Source organism: Centruroides vittatus, unplaced genomic scaffold (genome assembly GCF_030686945.1).
Source record: "Centruroides vittatus isolate TY-2023 unplaced genomic scaffold, ASM3068694v2 contig_1224, whole genome shotgun sequence".
In the NCBI taxonomy this organism is placed as follows: domain Eukaryota; kingdom Metazoa; phylum Arthropoda; class Arachnida; order Scorpiones; family Buthidae; genus Centruroides; species Centruroides vittatus.
The window spans coordinates 62,320-82,778 of record NW_027120786.1 but is presented as its reverse complement, the minus strand read 5'-3'; the positions used below and the strand labels follow the sequence as shown (position 1 = coordinate 82,778).

Below are 20,459 nucleotides of genomic sequence, written 5' to 3'. Positions count from 1 at the left end.
TTGTGATCATCATACAAAATGATGAGAATATTAGATTATACTGAAGTGCATTAAAACGATTATTTAAATGTTTTTGAGTGAGAACAGTGATCTTTAGATGTGTTACAAAGTTAAACACAGTTAGCTTCATTTCACTGATTTTCAATGACCAATTCACAATTTTTTTTTAATATAAACTATATTTTAAAAAATTAATATAATAAAGTATTATTACATTTTGGCAGGAATATATTCTATCCAATTTCCAAGTAGGCTCTAATGTTTTCATCTGTCAAATGTTACTGCCAATGACCAGTTTTCATATGATTGACCTTACAGTTAAAATTGTAGTTGTTAAATATTTTAGAAGTTTATTATACTAATCTTAAATAATTACTGACCATTTATATTTTTATAATTTATAATGATTTAATGCAATTGAACTTCTGTGTAATGAATTCCTTCTGAGAAACAGAGAGCAATTCATTAAACAGAAAATTTTTTTTTAAAATAGAAAATGCATCAGTAGTGAATATAAGAGAGAGAGATTTTCAACATTCCACATAAAAAATTTTTGAGAAGAGAGATTTGTTATATACAGTCAGACTTTTCTGTTACAAAGTCCTATATAATAATAATGGAATCATTAATTGATCTAAATTTAGCACAGTAATAACAATGGACTGGTAATTGTTAGGCTGAGACTCCACTAGCGTAAAAATGGGCGTAAAACCGCTTGCCATAAAAGCCTTTAATTATGTGACCATGATATTATTTTCGCCTGAGCAAGTCGTAAAAGCGAGTTGAGCAGTGTTCAACTTTTGATGTGAATACGGCCGTAAAACGGTACCATCCACCAATCAGAAGTCAGTGAAATCTAGGTCATTGTGACAGTGTGAAAATGGCAGAAAACAAGCTTTTGTGTATGTTCTCTCGTGGCTACTCTAGAATAGATCTGGAAAGATTTATTGAAAACACCCGAAAATTTTCATGTATCTATGACAAGAGGTATTCCGATTATAATAATGGATGCCTAAAACATGTGGAAAGCCAAAGGAAAATCCTTCAATTTTGAGGAGTATATAATAATAAAGCCAAGCTTATAAGTGTTGTATATTATCTTAATAATATGGTAATAAAAGTTAATATATAAAAGTGAAGATATTATTTTTACTACATTTGTAATTATAGTACAGAGAAAACTCGTAGAATATAATCATTGTCTTTATATTGATATATCACATATACATAAATAAACAACAACTAACCCGTTACGTATAAAGATCAACAACTGCCGATAATTCGGCAGTTGTTGATCTAGTAGCAAATTAACTTTAATTATTGATATTACTATAGCCATTTGCTAGCCCGATAATTCGGCAGTTGTTGATCTTTATCACATATACAACCGTACAGGTGTAACTTCGACAGCACCGTCACCGTAAAAAGTTTGCTAGCCGGACCTCCACCACAATCTGAGCGCGAACGCAAATAGGTCACGTGATTAAAAGTTTTATGCCCGTTTTTACACTACTGGAGTCTTGGCCTTACTGTCACATTAATGTGTATTTACGCAACTAAAATGTTTATTTAGTAATTATTGCAATTTATCATCAGCTAATTACCATTAAGAATTTGTGCGTTAGATAGCATTACTCTCTGCATAATCTAACAGATATATGCAGTATATGTTATTCTGAATTGTGTGTCTAGTAGATATTGGAGTGCTCTGAGTAACTGGTAACATGTCCATGTTGCAGATATTGTAGACTCAGTCATATTTTATATTAATTTTTATAGATAATTTTAAATTATCATCTAAATTAATATATAAATTATTTAACTATTAAATTCATTAAAAGATGCCAATTCTACTAACTTCTAATGCCAAATTTAATCAATCATTAATTTTTCTAATTAATGTAAAAATAGCCTGGTAAGTTTTGATTTTTTTGTTTGATGTAATAATTTAACTAAGCTTTTATTGGTGTTTGTATTCAATAAATTGAAAATTATTATGATTTATTTTTAATAAATTAATTATTAAATTTATGATACATTTCAGATAATAAATATATGTTGAAGATGAAGCACAATGCTTTCATCTTCAACATAATAATAATTTTTAACAAAACATAAAATTGTGCATTTTTATTAAAAATGTTATGTAGATGAAATAAAAATATAATTAAGTGCCATAAAAACTTCTACTGTTATGATATTTAATTTTTAAAAATAAAATATATTGATTTATCTTTGTTATATATCTTTATTTTAATGAGATTACAATACCAACAATTTAGTTAGACTTTAATAAAATAACTGTACGAATAATTGACATTACATCATTTAAAAATTAAAAATTTTGAAATAAGCTATTTAAACATAAACTGCTCTGCTGTACCATATGCAGTTCAAGACTTAAAACACATGTAAGAATTATTCCAAAGGAGAGCCATTGAAATTTTTATTTTTGAATTAGATTTTGATATATCAGTTAGCTGGAGTAATATTACATCTGAGGATAAGTTGACCAAATTTGTACAAGATTTTAGAATCTTTCCTTAAAATTTATTTTTCCTGTTTATAGTTAGATACTATCAGGTTGTAATAGTGAAGTTTACGAGTTAGACATTTTGGAAAAAAAACTTTATTTGTGATTAACTCAACAACACTTACAGTTCAGCTTGGTGGCTAACCACTATTAATAACAATAACATCTTGTCACCTTTCCTGCAATCTTTCAATCTCATGAACATAACAGAATGACTAGGAAGTCTTGAGGATTGGGTATTATCATTGAACTGTATATTGGCAATATTGTTCTGCAGGGCAGGGTTCTATTTATAGCCGATAGTAAGTTGGCACTTAGTCTGGGCTGCAAGGTGGATGAGGCAGAACCATCCACCCCAGACTGGCCTGTTCTCTAAGGTTATCTTTGCTCTATGTGCTGGTGCTTTGTTGTGGCAGTATTGGACTTTGTTAATTTTTGTATGAAGATCTTTGATCTTCATGTTTAAATGATCCAGTTGTTCACAGTAGAGTTCTTTTGTGACAGAAATGTTGGTTGGAAGCAGCTCCATCTTGATGATGCCAAACAGATGCAGATCATCACCTTCTTCTACACTATCAGCCTTTAACATTGCAATAGCTAGTTGACTTTTGTTCACTTATGAACACTTTACAGATGTGATTGTGAACACTTTTGAAGTGATAGAACAGCATATAGAATAAGTCTTTCAAAAGTACACTGAGAACAGTGTTCTCTTGAAAGACATTACTGATGCATCTATTTACAATGAAATATGTGATAAAACACGCTCCCATTACTCTCCTTATACCCAGATAAAACATTCTAGAACATTTTTTTTCAGTTATATCTAGAAAAAACTGAAATATCTAAATTTCAACATTACAGATTATATTTTCATTGTAGATAGTAATTACTGACATTTTGTATACAATTAATAAAAACATTTTTTTCAGAAACATTTTTATTTTCTAATAATTTTAAAAATAGCTATCAATAAAGTTTATATTTCAATATGGTTTTTATAAGTTTTTATATATTTAGCATGTTTCTCAACATATCAAATGCAAACCAGACTTAAAGTATAGGATAACTGTACCAAGAATTAACATTACATTTTATCATTTTTTAGATACATAAAGGTAAAAAAAAATAACAAAATATTGACAATATTAGTGAAAAAAAATGTTTCACAAGTTTGTTGTATAACAGCATGTAAAAGCATTCATTACTACTTTCTCAGTAATGTTTCAATGCAATTGATTGCCTTGAAAGCGTCTTGTTTTATGAATGAAGTAGTTTCTTCAGTCTCTAAAAAGCCTGCATTTTCATGGATTTCCTACATGTATGGGAGCAGGATATTTATCCTGTGTGAACCGTCTTTGTAAGCCAAAGACAGGAGATTGGTTTAATTTTCCAACCCCTCTTCAAAAAGGAAGAGGGGTTGGAAAATAAACCAACCCGAAATGCATACGAATAAATAAACTAAGTTTCCCTAACCGTATGCTGTTGGAGCGTCTACCAATTTCATTACTTGGCTTACAAAGACGGTTCACACAGGATTAATATTCACAGCATCCACACCTACTATGTTAGGATATTTATCCTTGATTGGAATTTCTTTCTTTCTCATCTATATCACTTGTTTCTTATCAAGTGAAAGTTTTTGTTTAATGTCTGTGACATGAATATATATACTGGAAAAGAAAGTGTTCACAGATGTGTGAACACTCTTTTCCAGTATATATTTAAGAATAAACTTATTTTTTGTTTGTATAGAACTATAGCCTCAAATGTTTTCAATAGTTTCCAGTAGAGTTTTCAGTCATTTAGTACAATCCACCTCTCACTACTGCAGTTTCACTACAGATTTTATTAAAAACTATTCTTTACTACTGTTTCTTAAATTTATCTGGCTGCCTGCTGCTTGCTTTGAATTTGGTGTCTTAACCATTGTCTAAATTGTTAATCTTTTCTCTAAGGAGTTTCTCTTAAAATCATCAACTTCATCAATGTTAAATCCAAACAATCACTATAGAAATTTAAAGATTTAACCTATTTTATTGTTGATTAAATGGTTTTTTGATACCATTTCATCTTATTATCAGATTAAATACTTAACAAATTTGAAAACAGAAAAAACTAAGAAATTTTCAAATGGAATTAATGGATTTGGCTTATTCTGTGTTTGAATTTGTTAAGTGTTTGATCTGATGCTGAAGCAAAACAGTTTCAAAAACTATTTAATTGGAAATAAATTAATTGGTGATTTACATTCAAACAATTTTTCAGAAATTTAAGAAATTTCCCATCAGCAGGAATATTCTTGCTTCTATACTAAAAACTAATTCAGCATGTGCTTTTCGACATCTGAATACTCAATTTATGCATGATTTTGTTGTTAATTGAAACTTCTGAAAAACAAGGAGAGCATTTTGAAATGTGTAGAGAGAATACGCAATGGCATGTCAAATTCTTTCATAACTTCAGTTTTTTTTAGTTTGCTTTCCTTCACAATGTTTGAGGGATTTTTTTTCCGGCTATAAACAAAATCTTTAGTTTTCTCTTGTTTGCCATTTCTGTCTACTTCAAGATGAAAATGTCAATATGCATTTCAAACTTTACAGTGAATTTTATATAGTATGAATGTTTAATTCCAAATAAGTAGATATGTACAGATGAACTCAACTTTGATGGCCCAATAATGCAGCAAGTTGTCAAATCACAGGTGTGTTTGTTGCATTTTTTAAATCTGAAATGAATAATAACAATTTTAGAACAAGCTGCATGAGTAACCATTTAAACTAAGTATAACTAATACGACTATCTATGGAATAAATTTAACCTTGTTGCAAATCTAAAAAAGATGGTATGCTCGTTGCATGAGTTACTTTGATTTAGTAGATAGATATCAGCCAGTTATCTGAAAAATTCTTACTGTGCAATTGTTACCAGAAGCAATGGTAAACAGGATGGAGGAGCAAAAAATGAGTAAACAAAACCATGAGACTGACTGGAGTGTAGACAAAAATACAGATTTAGTATATTTTTAGATGTCTACAATATATTGAAAAATGATTAATGACTTTGCTATATGAAATAAGATTTACTTAATCCTGACAATTAACATAAAATTGTAGCTTTTTAAATTGAAATTGACTTGTAAAATTTTAAATTTTTGTGAATGTAACATTAGAATAAAATTATCAATCATTATATTAGTAGCATAACATTAATTAAATTTAGATGCTAGTTTTTAATTATTTGACTACCATTATCAATATTCTAATTTAACTAGTGTTCAATTCTCATTGTATGTAGTTTTAATTAAAATTTAACATCTTTTTGATTACATTATTCTATATTCGAATTTGTTTAATAAATCAGAAATACTTAAATGTGTCAGTTTTGGAAATTCTTGTTTATAAAATGTTCAGTGGAAGAAACAAGTATTTTGGCCCAGATGGTATCTACTGTCTCATCTGGATCTCTGTAATAAAAATACGACAACTTTAGCAAAAAACAAAAAAGGATGTGGTTCAACGAAGGTTAATATAATTGTTATTTGAATCTTAGATTCTTTGAACAGACTTTTGATTTATAAATACAGTTTTTACTTTAGGTATTTATTTTAGTCATTCAGTTATTATGCAAATTGTATTTTATAATTTAAACATTCACTGAACATCTTTCATGTCTTATCAGCACCTAGTTTGAGACTGTTATGAACAATTTAATTTGTATCATAATTTTGCTTACAAATTATTATTCCAAATTCATAAGAAATTCAAATAAAATTATTGTTCATTAGGCATAAAGCCTAAGATCTTCAACATTCAGCCTGATTTTTCATACAAGCTGTGACATTCAATTATCACCAAAAACTGAAAGATAGATCTGTAGACAGAAATAGACACACACTTCTCGTTAAAAAAAAAAATGTTTTTTGATAATTTTTCATCAGTGCTGATTTCACCATCACTATTACCACAGTATCTCATTTTGATGTCATATTCTTTACCTGTTCTCTTTATATCAGCCTTCAACAAAATCAACCAATAGTGATTGTTTTTATCTCATTTATTCACATATTATGAAATCAAATTAGCTGAAACATAAATTCACAGCATTACATGACATATATCTTTGGCTTGAACTATTGAATGGTCCAATTAAAGGATAAAATATGAGAAGGATAAATTTTTTTACAATTTTTTGGCAAAAAATAATCTCTAAGAAGTTTGATAATCATTACTATTAAGTACCATTGTAAACTGATTTCTTATCCAAATTACTAAATAAATCAAAGAAGAGGTTTCACTTCTAATAATTAATAATTCTGCTAATGTATTATAGCTGATAAATTCAAATAAAATTATGAAATGCATATACTGAATGAACAAACAAAAAGAGGACATGTGAGAATTTTGATGATGCTGGGAACCAGACTTAGTAACAAGCACAGCTGGCTGATTATTACTGTTTTGTGTGTTGTGAGAAACACAAAACTTTAGGCATTAAGTGCTCAAAATTTGAGATTTGCCTTTAATTTTGTATGAATATCTAGAAGATTTGTTTAAAAAAAAAAAGGTTATTTGATAAACTCTCTTTTTTTTCTTACATACAAATTCTATAGGATGCCACTTATTAAAAAGTCTATAAATAAATTTTGTAAGAATAATGATTTGGAATATTTTAGAAATCAATTATTACCTCACTTTTTGGTAACTTGTGTTCTTTATGTAACTTTCCAGTATGAATATTTTTAATGTAAGACACTTTCAGTTATTAAAACACTTAATTTAAATAATGATGATGAGCTAACACTATATATGTTCTCATATAGTTAACCAAATACTAATTGTATGGCTATATTGTATTTCATCACTTTTGGTTTATATTATTTCTCAAAGCATGCTTTATCCATTAGCAAATGACATAATCAACAACCTATTAATTTCTTTGGTAAAGTTATTAAATATCTGAACATGTTACAGGTTTCAGTTATAAGTAGCAAATCTGAAAGATGAGAGTGCACAAAAATACTACAATAGAAGTTGTTTTGTTAAATGAAAACTAGTTTACACACAAAAATATACCTTATGCATGGAAGTTGATGACACAAGATGAGTCGTTGTGCTAATTCTTCTTTTTTTGTTCATCCAGTATAGCTGCATGAAATAGTTATAATTTATTTTATTATATTTTTAATTACTATTATATTTTAAAGAATTTTTAATTCTTTACGTAAAAATTCATGTATTCGTTTTACTATTAGAATTAAATAATCATATATACACTATATGTAGTCTTTGGTTTATGATGAAGTTCTGTTCTATACCAGGACTATCATCAGTTAAGTATTAAAAACAGGTAATAAAATGGTATGGTTCCTAATGCTGTGTATGAGCCTATACATTATTACTTATGCGTGTATATTATAATCAAATGATGACTCATTTTTACACTTGCTAACCATATTAATTAAGTTATTAACACAAAGATGGCATTTTAATTATGGTGTTTTATTAATACAAAAATTTATGGAAATACACATGATGATTCATATTCAAAGTCAGCAAAAATTATACCAAGGAAGAAATGCAATCTTTGTTTGGAATAATGATGATGAGCTAATGGATTTGATTTCTATCAATTTTAAATTATTGTTATATAGAATTGTTTAGTATCTAGTTCAGTGTTATGTTTAACAGTAACTGCTGTACCATGTTGTTAGAAGTATGATTGATGGGACTAAAATAATCTTTTTTTTAGTATACAACAATAGTTTCAGCTATCATAAATTAGGAACTGACTATAAGTTAGTAGATTTGTTAATTAAAGAAAACATAATTAAAATTTGCAGAATAAAATGAAATGTGTTACTTTTGCTGATAGCAGTGTTTAGCTAGTGTTAGTTGCTATAATCACCAGTAGAGGAAGTGTGCTATAGGTACTGGTAATGAGGCCTTGGACCATTTGGGGACCTAGTTTTTTATATATATTCACACACACACACACACACACACACGTATGTGTGTGTGTGTGTATATATATATATATAAACTAGGTTTTCAATGGTCAAAAACTTCAGTGAATTCATTCTCAATACCCAGCTAGATCTGGCACTGTTTTACCTTACAAAATACACTTTTTGTACCTAAAATTTATATAAAATATGTCCTATAAGCTGAATGAATCTTATATTTATATTCTACTTATACACATCTATCCCTCTTTTTACATTGCAAAGAATGCTGCATAAAACAAAAGTTGTGTAAAATAGTATAGTGCATGCATCCTGTAGCAAATGCTTGATAGGATCCAGAACTTCAATAGAATGAAAAAATAAATAATTTATAAAAAGAATAAAAAAAAAACCCATGTTTCATCATCATTAAATTCCTGCTATTAGTTCACACTCTCCCTATATATATTTATATATCTTGTTCAAATTTTCAATCGTTAATAAAATACTTTTTATTCATCCATTCGAGTTCAAAAACATTTTTTTAAACTTGTAGTGGATGACACTTGATGTTAATACAGTTTTTTCAAATATTAATTCTTTAATTAAATTTAATTAATTAATTTTAGTTTTATATAAAAGAAATTTTTTCTCCCATATAAGATATTTAGCATATGTATGTACATATTTATATTAATTGTAATTATTCAATAAAAAGTAACTAGAATAAAATTTTTCTTTGTTGACCTAAGTAGGAATTGACTTTAAAAATTTTTTTTTATATTACTTGTTTATTGTTAACATTATTTGTATGTAAATATAGTAAACACAAAGCAACATAGAAAACAAAATCAACATGTATTCTCTGATGTACAGTACAGTACATATTGCACTGTGCTTAAAAAAGATAAATGAACTCTTGATTTCAACAAAAAGATCATTTTTTTTAACAGTGACACAATATTAACAAAAATTTAAATAGAAAAACAGTTTGGTTTTTTTACATTTAAAAATTTTGAAATAATCACATAAAAAGAGGATTAGTTTTCTTTTTCAACCATTCTATTTCAAAATAGTGTAAAAAGAGGGATAGGTGTATTATGTATACAGAATATTTTTCTTCCAAAAAAATAGATGAAAATGTGATTTGCCCATTATCAGAACCCCTGCTCCAAAGCTGAGGTTTGTAGCAGGGGTTCTGATCATGGCATTCTTTAGCTCTGTTTTAATTGTTTGAGACAGAAGTATATTATTCAAAAAATTTTATTTTGTTAATTTATTTACAATCTATTTCTGTTGCTTTGTAAAAAAAGTAGAAATAAATCTTTTCATTACATATAACAAACAATATGTAATTTTAGCATCAGTCTGAGATATATCAAAATGTAAAGAAAGGAAATCATTGGAAAGAGAAAGAGATACCAATAAATAATTAACTAATAACTATTATTTATCATCATTGAACCATTTTTCAACCAGGTGCAGTAGTAGTATATTTTTACAATTGCCAGCTTATTTTAGAATAGTTATAACACTATTCAACATATAAACAAAATGAATATTGTAACATTTATTATTTAAAATATGCTAAAATATTGACCATATTATTGCATTATTGATTATAATTGATATAGATTAATTTTGTTTAATTCTGAAAAATAAACAGGGTTTAAGCTGTTAGAGAATTTTTGGTTAGATTTGCAAATTTTTAAAAATACAGTTGAACCTATATCTTGAATCTCAAGGGAATGAGGAAAAAAAAATTGAGATAAGTTTTGAGATATGGAGATTTCTCAAAGTAAACAGTAATAGATTTGATTGGAGGTGTGGTATTCTATTATTACAATAGCATGTACAGTTCATACATGAATTAGGTATAAATAAAACATTTTTGACATGCCTTAATAGAAATAGTTTGTCAATAGTTTCTGATTCCTGACTTTCTTCAACCAATAAGATACAAGCCAAACTTGTAGCCAGAGAAAAGGAATATTACAGAATAGTAATTACTCTGTAATACTCTGTAAACATCGCTTGAGATAGTTATTACAACTATCTCAAGCGATGTTTTTCAACTACAATTTATGCTGTCAAAATGTAGTTGCTGAGCTTTGAATTTGTAATTGACACTTTAGTCCATACTTTGAGATATATGGGTTTTGGAAGAAAATGAGTAATTATTTATTGTGACATTGTCTCAATGCCAGGCTGCAATTTTTAACCATATTTTTAATTTATGTAATTTAAAATATATGCTCACCACCTCAAATTAGTAGTGGCTTTGCCCCTGTACATTGTACTTTTCCTTTAACAATAGAGTTGTGCTGTCATCTGTTAACTCCTTTCAGTTTTGAATTGAAATAACATGACTTCCAGTTTACATCTCAAGTTCATATATAGTTAATTGGGGCCTCCTGTTCCTGCTCTTGTCTTTCATCTAATTCCATTCTTGAGATTAAATTAAGGAAAGACAGATGAAACAGATGGACAACAGTGGGAATTTATATGCCTACAATTTTTTCAAATTGCAGCCCAATTATTTGAGATAAATGTGAAAAATATATTGAATTTAAGATGAAAATGTGAAGAAAAAACAAATTTTTAGATACAGGTTATAGAGATAGACAAGTTCAACTGTATTTTTAAAGTGAAATCTTAAAACTTTCTAGCAAATGGCTGAAGAAATTAATACCTAAGTTAAAAAAGAAAGTAGAGCTAGAGCCAAGATATTTCTAAGGAATATATGGCTCCAGCCAATAACAGCTAGCAACTCTGCTTGAAGTACAGTGGGAAGCTTAAACTTATCCAGTGGGACAAAAAAAGCACCTACCAGACTGTCCCCTAGAAATGCCAGCACCTGTGCAGCTACCAATTTTGAATTCTTCTGTAAACTAGAGTGTATCCTACGAACAAAAGGTCATCCTTTCATATCCCAGTCAAAGGTGAATTGGAAAAGAGACCAGAAAAAGTCTGTCAAACATAAACTATCTTTTCGATGAATTTTGTAGAATGTTGTCTTTCTTCATTATGTCCCTCCGTAGAGCTAAATGTCCAACATTACTTGATCTAAAAATAAGTTGACCAAAGAAAATAGACTTGAGCCTATAAAAGATATTCTCCACCTCTGCCTGAATGAACAGCCAATAAAAACTCGCAAGAACTAATTAGAAAAGCCTTACTGTCCTTAAAATTTATTATTATTTAAAGTCGTCTACGTGGACGTTATTTATTAATAGGACCTTGTACTGGTGTATTGGCACAGTAATGAGAGTTAATTCAGGAAAATTTCTTTATTTTATCACCTGTAGTAGCAATATCCGTACACATTTTACACGTGTTTCGGGCTAGCATGCCCCTCATCAGCAGTATTACCACTATGCTTATGAATACATATCTCAATTCCGAGTATGAATAGATGTTTCTCGTTTTACAATTACAGATATTGTGTAAATACGTACTCCAACTTAAATTGACAATTTCCTTTCTATCATTAAACAACATGCTGTATAATTAAAGGTAAAACATAATAAATAACCAAAGATAAACGGATAAATTAATACAATACAACTTGTAAGAACGAAACCTTACATGTAAGTTTCGTTCTTACAAGTTGTATTGTATTAATTTATCCGTTTATCTTTGGTTATTTATTATGTTTTACCTTTAATTATACAGCATGTTGTTTAATGATAGAAAGGAAATTGTCAATTTAAGTTGGAGTACGTATTTACACAATATCTGTAATTGTAAAACGAGAAACATCTATTCATACTCGGAATTGAGATATGTATTCATAAGCATAGTGGTAATACTGCTGATGAGGGGCATGCTAGCCCGAAACACGTGTAAAATGTGTACGGATATTGCTACTACAGGTGATAAAATAAAGAAATTTTCCTGAATTAACTCTCATTACTGTGCCAATACACCAGTACAAGGTCCTATTAATAAATAACGTCCACGTAGACGACTTTAAATAACTCACAAGAACTATCTGGGATCATAGATATTGTGCCAGTTTTAAAGTATTAAGTAATAGGTATATTTGTTTCAAGAAAAATATGTTCTGTTCATATAAACATGGATTGTTTCTCAGACTATTTTATTATTTTGAAATCTATATATTGAAAGATTCATATCTGAATAAATTCTTACAGAAATTTTGTAAGACAGCATCACAAACTTATAGAATATTACATCCAACATTCATAGAAACTGTGATTTATTGATCTAAGACACCTAAATAATAATTTCAACTTTAAAAATTAGGTATACTTTCATTTAATATACTTCGATACTTTTCCAATAGGTATACTTTCATATGTAATTAGCATCATTAACCAGATGACTATAACTATCATATTATTTCATGAAGAACAACTGACATTTGCTAAAGATTTTTTTAATAATTCAATATTTTAGTGGATGTATGTCAAATGATACTGATGCTGAATCTCTAATTGAGATTTGTATTAGCAAATTGTTTCTTGTAGCTTAATGTAGAATCAAATGGAACAATTTATGATAATGCATCTTAATGTGTTTTTTACATCAAATGATGCTGTTGTCATTATTATGAATTATGATTTGGAGACAAAAGAAACATGGTTATAGTGAGCTTATTCTCCTTTTATCTGAAGACAGCAAAACAAGTCTAATCTTATATCAAAATGTTAGTATTTTCTTAAATTTTAAAATTGATCTTTCATGAATGATAATTTGGCTATGCAAAAAATTCAATCAGTATTATAAAAATATTGACTGTAATTGTTTTTCAATGACTTCAGGATTCAGTTTATTAAGAATGGAACTATCTAATAGTATTGTTATTTTTTTAATTGATAATCTACTGTAAATATATGTAATGGATTTTCGTATTCCTTTAGTGCAATTAAGGAGATCAGTCAAGGATATGCATTACTTAATTTTGGGGGTGGGTGTATGCAATGTGTTATGGGACATTAAGGAAGGGTTGAGTAGTACACTCAAACCTGTTTTTGTGCAGTCTTTTTTTTGTGTGATTTTTTTATGTGTGCAATGTGTTTTGTGCAGTATACCAATTTGATTGAAATTCATATACTGCACACAAAAATCGCACAAAAACAGGTTTGAGTGTATTTGAAAAGTATGAATGTAGTGTTACATAATTTATGGATGACTATATATACTGATTCCTAAAGATCCTTATAATTATCCAACTGCAACAAAAGCAAATATATTGAAACATAACAGGAATTTAATATAGATTATATGCTGTATATATTAGTGGAATGATTGCACCATGCACATGCTACTACATTTAAAAGTAAACACTGTCTTCATAAATATCTGAATTCTGTAACCATGCTATATAGAAGCATTTCTCAACCTGGGGATTGTGACCCCCCCAAGGGGGTCGTGGTGATATTAAGGTTTGTGAAACAATAATGAAATCATTTTATGAGAAAAAATCATTTATTATAAACTTATAAACATTTTACTTACAATAAGTACACATGTAAAGAAAAGAAATTAATGTGATGGTTGCATTCGTTTTTCATTTAAAATTTTCTTCATGCTTGAATCTACGTTAGAAACACACAAAAGCAAATTGTTTTCGAGTGATAAAAGACAATTCCTGTATTTAGCTTTTAGCGCAACCATAGACGAAAAACCCTTTTCACAGAGATAAGACGTGGCGAAAAGGATTAATATTTTCAATGCTTCTGTGACTAAATTTCCATATTCAAATTGACGAGCAAGCCAAAACATATTTAAATCTTCAGATGTAAGTTGCAGTTATAGCGTTTTGTCGGCAGATATTTCAATGAGTCGGTCATGAATCTCAACTGGTAACTTAGCAGTGGCAACAACGTTTTCACTAAACGGATTCAGTACCCATGTCTTCGAGAAATCATTTTTCAATTAGTAATAGTAAGACTTATTGTTATTCCTTTGGGTGGGGGTCGTAAAATATTAATTTTATTTATATTTACTATTTGGGGGGTTGCGGAGCTAAGAAGGTTGAGAATTGCTGCTGTATAGGATAGCAAGGAATTTTTGATTAAGCACAAAACTTTACCTCTTTACTCAGCAGATTAAGCATATAACTTCCTTAGTCTGAAAAATATTCTGTAGAGAAAGAGAAATTTTCAGATACCATAAAAATACTACTAAATATGATACGGACATTCTCAAATAGGACCACTCAAAATTTTGTGAAATTGAAGTCATAGAATGGTGTAATTTAGATGATCTTAATTTGAAAGAGTGAATTTGGACTGACTTTTAAATGCTTTGGTTTTACAATAATAAATTGTATTATCAGATATTTTTGATCAATCTCATTTCTTTGGTCGCATTTATATATGTTTGCTTTTCCTGTGAGTTGTCAATGACTGCCTATGTTGTACAAGATTAAAACAAAGTTTTCTCCATATGAAAAATATATGTATTTGTTTCAAAATATTTATACTAATTTTAAAATAGCTCATTCATATCAATGTTTTAGGAATCTATATGTAATATTTCTAAAATGTAGCATTTTAATTATATATAAAGGTATATTGGCTTCCCTCACTTGGCACCAACATGAAATGTTTAAGTGAATGTTTCTGAAAAAGTAAATGGTCAATCAACGCAATCTCTAACCTATTGACTGGAGTAAAAAATTTTTTCTAAAAATTCTCTAACGTTTTCGTCGCCCCTTCCGGGCACTTCCTCAGGCTTTCGATAAAAATATTTTTACTCTGGTCAATAGGTTAGAGATTGCGTTGATTTAGCATCCCAGGGTATCGGAAGGATTAGAAAGTAGAAAAGTAAATGGTCCATTGGAAAGAAGTTTTGCGTATGTTACCAGAAAAGTGTGTATAAATTCACTACTGTTTGTATTAAGGAAAGAAGAAAAATCTTACTTTTCAAAATTTTTCTTCTTTCCTTAATACAAAAGGTATACTAATGAAATAAAGTAGAATTTTAATCAGTCTAGTTATCAGCCAGTTACTGATTTATGTTTTGGAACATGATAATTAGGATAAATATATTTTAACTTATCGTAACCATCAGGTAAACAGGCATTTTTAAGCTGTCTTGAGTTTGTGTACATTACAAACTGTACTGTACATTATCAACCATGTATTGAGAATTAACACATGGTTGATAATCTAGAGTTGTTGTTATCATTTTTAATCAATCCTATAAATGGTAATTGTTCTAATAATTCTTTAAATTCCTGGCATTTCTTACTTTATTTATCTATATATGCTAGTTGTTAAAGATAATACTGCAAAAAAAGGCATTAAAAAGGATATGTCAAAACAATTAAAAACTGTATAACTTTAATTTACCCACTGTTATTTCCCCCCGAAGCCAAAATAAAGCCAAAATTTTTACTAATGCAGTCTTATTCACTTATTCCACTTCATGTTATCAGTTAGTTGTTAGTCCAAAGTTATAACAAATTCTGCAGTACTATATTTAAATAATACAGTAGAGCATCGATTATCCGACTGCGTTCTAGTCGGCAAATTCAAATGTCTGCTAGTGATGTGGCGCTACAATATTTGGTTATGTCTGGGCTACTTTAATATTATTTTTGTTAAATTTTTGCATGTTTTAGCTGGCAGCACTGGCTCGACCATGAAAGGGAGGCTAGTATTTAAACCAGACCTAATACACTATACTAATAATGTATTTTTTCATACTTTTCAGTTATCTGACCAACCCCAGTCCCCAATTGAGTCGGATAATCGATGCTCTACTGTAATGAAAATATGAACAGTTGTTGAGATTTAAGAATTATATAATACATTGATTAATGATATAATTAAAACTTTCAAAGTATAACATAATTTACATGAATTTTACTTCTTCTAATGTTTTAAAATTATTTACTAAATTTTTTCAATTAAATTATTTTATATCTAGGTGCCTACACCCAATTCCTTAGCATCTAGACAACTTACTAACAATTTGAATAATAGGTGGGAAAGAAGAGATAGCAATGTAAGTAATCATAGTGTAGGATACCAAACAAAACCAGCTACAAATCAGTATCAACCTGCAAGTAAAGCATCAAGTGGTGATAATAAGAAAACGGAAAAGAAAGAGGGTAAAGAAAAAACTCAGGTAAATATATTACAGAACATAAATTTTTAAATATTTTTTGTACTTTATACTTTGTTCTATTAATTTAATTGAAAGTCATAAATCTAAACTGTAAGATGTCTTTGTCTTCTCGGAGTAAATTTTTGTCTAAAATGTCTGGTAATTTTTATTGATATTATGTATTTATAGATTCTGGATTTGTGGTGGTGATTTTATATGCTTTATTGTTCAATTTCATTAAAGGAGAATGTTTTAAAAGCAATTATTATTTTCTCTTAATTTTTTTTTTTTTTTAAATCAAAACTTAAAATCTGTACAAAAACTAGTGTTTTAAATATTTCTTTTATATAGATTATCATTTGCAGGCTTTACATTTATATTAATACAAATATAAAATAGATAGTATAAGTGAAAATTGCTGAATATATTCAAAGTCAAAAAAAATAATTGATATGTTTTCTTATTGTATTAAAATTTAGGTAAAATACGTGTTTTTTCACATTCAGAATAAATTACATATTATGAAATAAAATAAATATTTTAAACACCTCTCAGACAACCTAATTTCCAGGGTCAGAAAAAATTGCACTTCGTGCACATTTTTGGGCTCCTTTAGAGCTCTGTTTCAGGTGAACATTGCCCTTACATTGACGGAACACACAATTAAAATTTGAATGCTTGTAACAAGTAAATCATATCACTATCTGTTGAGAATAGGACAGATTTAAAACAAACAGAAGACATTAGAGCGTCTGCCTAAACATTATGAAAGATGGAATAAACTCTTTGTGTCACTCCACGCATGCAGAAGAGGTTCTATGATAACTAAATATTTATAGTGTCAATTCTTAAATGGCCTGTCAAGCTGCCAACAGAGAAAGTTCCCCTTCGTGGTTGATATACGTGTTTAAACTTGCTTTAAAAATTTGTAAAGCTTCTAAATATCTAAGAAGGTCACAGTGCACTGGAACAAACAATGCATGACATTTATTCCATTTTTCATAATGTTTAGGCAGACATTCCAGTGCCTTCTGTTTGTTTTAAATCCGTTCCATTTTCAACGGATAGTGATATGATTTACTTGTTATAAACATTCAAATTTTAATTTTGTGTTCTGTCAACAAAAGGGCAATGTTTGCCTGAAGCAAGGTTCCAGAGAAGCCCAAAAACATTTGTGAAGTGCAATTTTTTCTGACACTGGAAATTAGGTTCACTGTGAGAAGTGTTTAACATTTGGTGTAAAGTATTCTTTTGTTTCATAAATATTTTATTACTCATAATATGAAAATGAGTATTCTAGTAATATACTTGTGCTGTTTTAATTTTTGGGGATCATAAGTCTTAACTTTTCATTAAAAAAATAATAAGACAGAAGTTCAATGATATAATTGTTGAACTAGATGTTTATTAAGATGTTGACATTCATTGGATTGTAGAAAGTAGCTCATCTTTTCTCACATAAATCACGTTGTAAATGACATGAATGTTAATCATATTATCCATATCTGCTAATTTATCATTTTCAACTGTAGTAAGAGTGCAGCCCAAAAATAAATTTACAAGATATACATGCATTTTAGATCATTTACTTTTATTCTAATGGAAGATCAGTATGATTTTATAATGTAAATTAATAAATTATCATTTAATATATATATAATCAAGATGCGTTTATGATAATAATAATAATAAGTGCAGAACCCAAATGGTTAGGAGTTGAAATTTGGTACACTGTTACAGTTAGGGTATGTCACAAGAACATACACAAAGAAGGGATTTTTTGAAATTCCCCCGTGGGGGAAGTGTCAACAATGGAAGCATTAAGAGAAAGCAATGTGCAAGATTTACAGGTGCAGATGCAGTTTTTTGAGTTTTTGCAGGAAATCAAACATATGTTTAGCCCATCTAAAAATACTCTGGTTAGTCTGGAAACGGGGACTTAATTCTTGCATTCTGTGAAAATGGGTAAAAATGGCTATAATGTAATAATCTTAATCTTTGCTATTGTTACTTTTTGCCCTAGCAACGCCGGGCTTATCTGCTAGTTACATCACTAATAACTAATTAATAATTATAATCAATTTATGGTTAAATGATTGAATGAAAACTAATTTAAAATTCATCTCCATGTCTTCATACATTTAGAAAAAAAACTGATGACAGTTTCCCAAATGACTGACAATGCTTTTATTCACTAGTGTCTCCACAAAGTTTCTCTTAAAAAATTTGATCACTACTCTTCTGTGTTTGAAACCTCATTCACAATGCACATCAAAGCTTAATTGCATCACTCACTACTTGTTGATGACAACCATTGAAACTATTTGAATAAACATGGGAACTTTGAATAATAATGCTGCAAATAAAATTTTTTCCCACTAAATTTGGCTAAGAAAAACGTTGTATTGCATTATTTATTGGACAACTAAATTTAACTATTAACATCCAATTATATAAGATTTATATCTTCACAGAGAGAGTAATTAGTAATCATTTAATTAAGAATAGAAGGAAACTTTTCTTGGATGCTGTTTTTTTTATTTCATATTAAGTTTATTTGCATTATCCATTACAGTTAGTTTTATAAAAATTTTAAAACAGTTTCTTATAACTTTATAAAAATGAATTTAAAATAAAATTTATTGTCCTATTTTCAGTTTTAAAAGTAAATACTATATTTATATTTAGGTGGGTAGAAGTTGGCTAGGGGGTATCTTTAGTAAATTTCTACCTAAAGCCCCAAATCAAATGATTCTACCAGATGATAAAAATCCTGCTGTAAGTATTTTATTTTTATTTTCCCTGTCTACATATATAATTTTAGAATAATTTTTAAAAACTTTTGTATTAATAATATAAATATTACTGGAATGATCATGAATAAAAATTGCTTGCATTATTAATGGAAAGAATAAGAAACAAATTATAAATAGAAATTTTATACCTATGAAATTCTATTATAATAACTACACAGTATATTATTATAAAAAATGTTACTTAACAGCGAACAATTCAAAAGTTTACTGAATCTAAATATTCTTCATGAGAGAATAGGAAAATGTATATATATTAATACAATAAATAACAATAAAAGGTCTTTTGTTATTGTTTTCTGTCTCTATCAAACATTATATGAAAGCTTACAGATATAATTCTTTTATTAAGGCACAAATACCAAACACAAAATTTTAATTTTAATTAATGTGTCATATGAGCAAAGTGTATGATGTACTGATGATGATATGCATCAATTAAGGTCTGCAATACTGTCGAATTTTGTGCAATTAATTTCCATTTATCTATATGGTTGAATCACTTTCAACTAATATAGGCCTGGCTGCATAATTCTATAATTAACTGGTGTGTTGTGAGAATTGAATGTGTTCTATTTAATACCTGAAACATTTACGTTCAATTCTCAACATACTGGTTAATTACAGAACTATTTATCTGGGCATACATTAGTTGAAAGTGATCCAATCATGCTGATCACTCATATGAATTTTGTGCAATTAATTTCCATTTGACAGTATTGCAGACCTGAAATGAATCTATATATCATGATCATATAATCAGTATATTATACACTTGACTCTGAAGCTTTGCTTACAATCTCCTATGGTGTCTCTCTTTGGGTATAATGGGATATAGTGTTTTTCGTAGCACTGTATATCTCATTACAGAAGGATTCTGGATTATGCTTACGGAACTATTTGGTGACAATCTGATATTTCATCATTCATCTGAAATTGTGAGCTGTCTGGATGATGCTTCAAAGGATCAGAAAAATAGTAATCACTGAATGTAAGATTAGGAATGTACAGAGGATGTTCCAACAGTTACCACTCTATTGCATAAATTGTTACAACAATATTTAATTTGCCATTTTTTGTTAAC

General features: G+C 28.5%; 1 protein-coding gene across 2 annotated transcripts in view; it reads left to right on the top strand.

Moving 5' to 3' along the window:
- Sec16 (Secretory 16) overlaps window positions 1-20,459 on the top strand; it is a 149,373-nt gene that overhangs the window by 120,310 nt on the left and 8,604 nt on the right. For both annotated transcript variants that reach the window (XM_067285302.1, XM_067285298.1), the window contains 2 exons: window positions 16,383-16,583; window positions 19,251-19,340. In XM_067285302.1, the coding sequence (XP_067141403.1) occupies window positions 16,383-16,583; window positions 19,251-19,340 (291 nt within the window). The remainder of the gene's footprint in view (window positions 1-16,382; window positions 16,584-19,250; window positions 19,341-20,459) is intronic.